The sequence below is a fragment of the Carlito syrichta genome, unplaced genomic scaffold (genome assembly GCF_000164805.1).
Source record: "Carlito syrichta isolate Samal-C Ts95f unplaced genomic scaffold, Tarsius_syrichta-2.0.1 Scaffold287970, whole genome shotgun sequence".
NCBI classification, from domain to species: Eukaryota; Metazoa; Chordata; class Mammalia; order Primates; family Tarsiidae; genus Carlito; species Carlito syrichta.
In genome coordinates, this window is record NW_007232066.1 from 39,119 (window position 1) to 42,772 (window position 3,654).

The 3,654-nt window shown below is 63.4% G+C and overlaps 1 protein-coding gene across 1 annotated transcript in view; it reads left to right on the forward strand.

Moving 5' to 3' along the window:
- Window positions 1-3,654, forward strand: part of ADAP1 (ArfGAP with dual PH domains 1) — a gene marked incomplete at its 3' end in the record, with an annotated part of 47,344 nt that overhangs the window by 26,665 nt on the left and 17,025 nt on the right. The window contains exon 3 of the mRNA XM_021710048.1: window positions 1,495-1,586. Coding sequence (XP_021565723.1) covers window positions 1,495-1,586 — 92 coding nt within the window. The remainder of the gene's footprint in view (window positions 1-1,494; window positions 1,587-3,654) is intronic.

The following is a 3,654-nucleotide window of genomic DNA, read 5'->3' on the forward strand; positions in this document are numbered from 1 at the left end:
CGGGCTCGGTGGCTCAGCCTGTAATCCCACGCCTTTGGGAGGCTGAGGTGAGTGGATTGCCTGAACCCGCAGGTTCAAGACCCACCGGGGCAGGCGAGACCTCATCTCTACAATAAAATAAAAAAATTAGCTGGGCGTGGCAGCATGCGCCTGTAATTCCAGCTACTCGGAAGGCTGAGGTGAAAGGATCGCCAGAGTCCAGCAGGTTGAGGCTGCGGTGGCCGGGAGTGGCCACTGCCCTCCAGTCTGGGCGACAGAGTGAGACTCCAACTCCAAAAAAAATAAAAGATCCGGTACAAAGAGTCTTCATTTTCAGAATTCCCTAGGATATTTTTGCTTGTTATTTTTAAAAAATGAACCTTAGAACCATTTTTTAGTTTAAAAAAATTCTATTGCAATTTTTTGATGCATTGTAAAAAATACACAGACTCACATAAGAAGACAACATTTTTCTATCTCCCTGTGTCTTTGTTTGAGGTCTCTTTTGCATCCTTCAGAGAGTGTACATCTCCAGAGCCTTTGGGCATTTCTTACTCCACTGCCTCCCTGGCGTTTGTCTGGTTGCCATCGTAAATCGGGTCTTTCCTTCTCTGACATCTCCTAACAGACTGTAGTTTTATATGGGAAAGCCTTTCGAGGGTTGACTTTGGTGCCAGCTGCTTGCAAATTGCCTCGTTGCTTGTGGCTTTCTAGTTGATCTTCTCGGGTTCCCCATGTTTATGATCAACAGTCCTCAAAGCACAGTGACTGTCTGGGTGGACCTGGCGGGCAGCCTCGGGAGGGGGCGTTTCGGGAGCAAACAGGCCGCCCTGGGCCGTAGAATCCAGCTGACCCAAGTCCCTCCCTGGTCCTTGAGGCTGGGATGCGATGTGTCAGGAGCTGGCCGTGGCATCATCCCAGCACCCCGGCGCGGTCCAGCCCCAGGGCCTTGGCAGCCACCGTTTCCCCCATCAGGACCCCCTGTGTGTGACTGGCCTCCTCAAGAGCCTCCGGGTCACCCTGTGTCAGCCAGCCTCCATGCCTTCACTGCGCCCGTTTCTTTCTTAGCATTTTCTAGAGTATTCTTGGCTCCGGCACCGTCTGCCTCGAGGCTCCACTGTGCCGAGTCTGGCCACCCGCTCTTCCGTCTTTGCTCAGGCCCTTGTGCCTAAATCTGAGTTGGAAGGATGACTCGTGAGGAGCGGGGGTGTCTCGGGGCGTCCTCCCAGCGTGGGGCCGGCCCAGGGTTGAGACGCGGAGGGCAGACCCGGGTGCGGCCTCAGGAGGGTGTGCTCTCGGGCGCTTGGCCACAGCCTTGCTCTTTCGGGACACGGGCTCCTGTCCTGTGAGTGAGGGCTGTCACTCGGAAATGGCGTCCGGGGCAGGAGGGGTCTGGGGACCCCAGCCTGGCACTGGCCGAGCTCGGGTCCACCAGCCCTGTGCTGGGGACTCAGGGGTGGTGGGCGCCCTCCCGGGCCTGGGACTCCGGTCTCTGACCTGGCTTCTCTTTTGCAGTTCATGGCCTCCCACGGGAACGACGCCGCCAGAGCCACGTTCGAGTCCAAAGTGCCCTCCTTCTACTACCGGCCCACGTTTGCCGACTGCCAGTGAGTACAGAGGGGCTTTGTCGGGGCTGGTGAACAGCAGGCATGGCTCCGGGGATGGCTCGGGAGGCCCGCGGGTGGGAGTGACGCGGGTGGTGGGATCCTCAGGAGACCCGCACCCACGGCCCCGGCTGTCGCCCGTATCGGCCCTCTTGCCCGGCTCTGGTGTTGGTGTGGGGGCATCGGGGTCTGTGTGGCAGGCAGGGTGGGCCGGGGCCAGGGAATGGCGTCTGCGTCCACAGCACCAGCCCTCCTGGGTTCACCAGGCAGCGAGGTCCCCACTGGGGTCTCAGGGGGTCTTCAGGGGTCCTCCTGGGGGTCCGGGAGGAGGCCATGAGAAGCTGCCGACGAGCGGGCCCCCGGCCTCGTGGGAGGGAGTGGGTGTGGGTGCCGTCACGGGGGGTGGGAGTCAAGGAGCCCTCCTCCAGGCCTCCTCTGCCTGGGTCCTGCTCAGCAGAACATGGCAACCTTGGGCCGCTCACCTGCCCTCTCTGAGCCTCAGTTTCCCTGTCTGCCCAGCCAGTGGGGAGGGTGGGGCAATGGACACACAGGGCCTGTGTAACTTTGCTCAAGCCTGTGCCCCTCTTACCCCTACCACAGAGGAGGAGGCGTGGCCCGCTCGGGTCACCTGGGCTGCCAGCCCTCAGCTCTTGGTGTGTCCGGTGCCTCCACCCTCCCCAGCCAGACCCCCGTTCTCACACCCACCCTGTGCCCCTGACCTTTGGCAGGCAGAGCCTCTCCACCCGCACCCTCTCTGTGTCTGCCCGACACTGCCCGGCGCCCTTGGCTGGCTCTGCTCTGCCCACTCCTGGTCCTCTGGGCACTACCGTGTGGAGCGGCTCCTCGTGGGGGTCTCAGAGGCTAGGCCGAGGGCCACGCACGCTGGCTCCCCACAGGGCCCTGGGCTGAGGCTGGAGCCTCGGCCGACCTGCCAGCCCGGCACCGGGCTGAGATGTGCCTGCCGTGCCCTGGGCTCTCAGGCCTCACCCCACGCACGCCTCCTCCGCTGGGGCCCGCCTTCCCAGGCCCTCCCAGGCCCTCCCTCCTGACATCTCTCAAGGGTTCCCTCCTTCTCTCCATCGCTTCCAAGCTCCCAGAGTCAGGCCTCCCCTCCCGGGACTCCCAGGGAGGTCCCCTGCCCTCCGATGCAGACCCTGGGCCCAGCTGTCGGTCAGAGTCCGTCCTCTGCTCCCCGCACCCGTGGCCACTCAGGCCCGGCTGGGAGACCAGTGGGCCTGAGTTTGGCTCTTTGCACAAGGTGCCCTTGAGCCCAGGGGGTTGAGAGTGTTGTCCAGACTTAGGAGAGCACCAGGGAGCGGCTGGGACCCCCAGCATGTCTGCCTCCCGGCCCAGAAGCCCCCACTGCATGGGCCAGGCAGGGCCACCCAGACAGGGATGGGGTATCAGCCGGGCAGGGGAAGGTGGCCTTGAGGCCAGCTGAGCACTGGGCAGCTCCCCGAGCCCCAGAACCTGCCCTCTCTTGGAGTGAGGGTGCCACCCGGCCCTGCTCCCTCCTGGCCTGCCCTGGGACCTGTGCGTGGGCCCCCTGGGTGCCAGGCTGCAGCCCAGGCCCCTCTGCCCTTGCTCTGCCGGGAGGTGTTCGGTCCAGCCCACAGCCCCCATCTACTCAGTTCCAGCCCTGCCCAGGCCCTGTGAGCTTGGTGCTTTCTTTGAACTCACTCTGAACAGACACCCTTGGGACCCAGCCCAGCCGCCGTGGGGCCCCGGGCCTGTGTCTTCCAATATGGCAGTAGGTGACATGGCAGGATGTCTGACCCCAGGTCCCATGGGTCGAGCACGGCAGTGGGGCCTGCCCACACCGAGCCGGCAAGGCTCAGCCCCACATCCATGCCTTGTGGGCAGCCGTGAGGGCTGTGGTCACTGCTGGGCATCGGGGGAGCGCCCTGCGTCCAGGGCAGTGTGGGGTCTGCCCCTGCTGGTGATCCCCACGCGTGGGGAACAGGGCCATGTGTTCTCATGGACTGCAGAGCCTCTCGAACACATAGAGGGCAGGTGGTGGGGTGGGGCCTTGCATGGAAGGGATGGGAGGGGGAGGAAGAGGGAGGAGCTG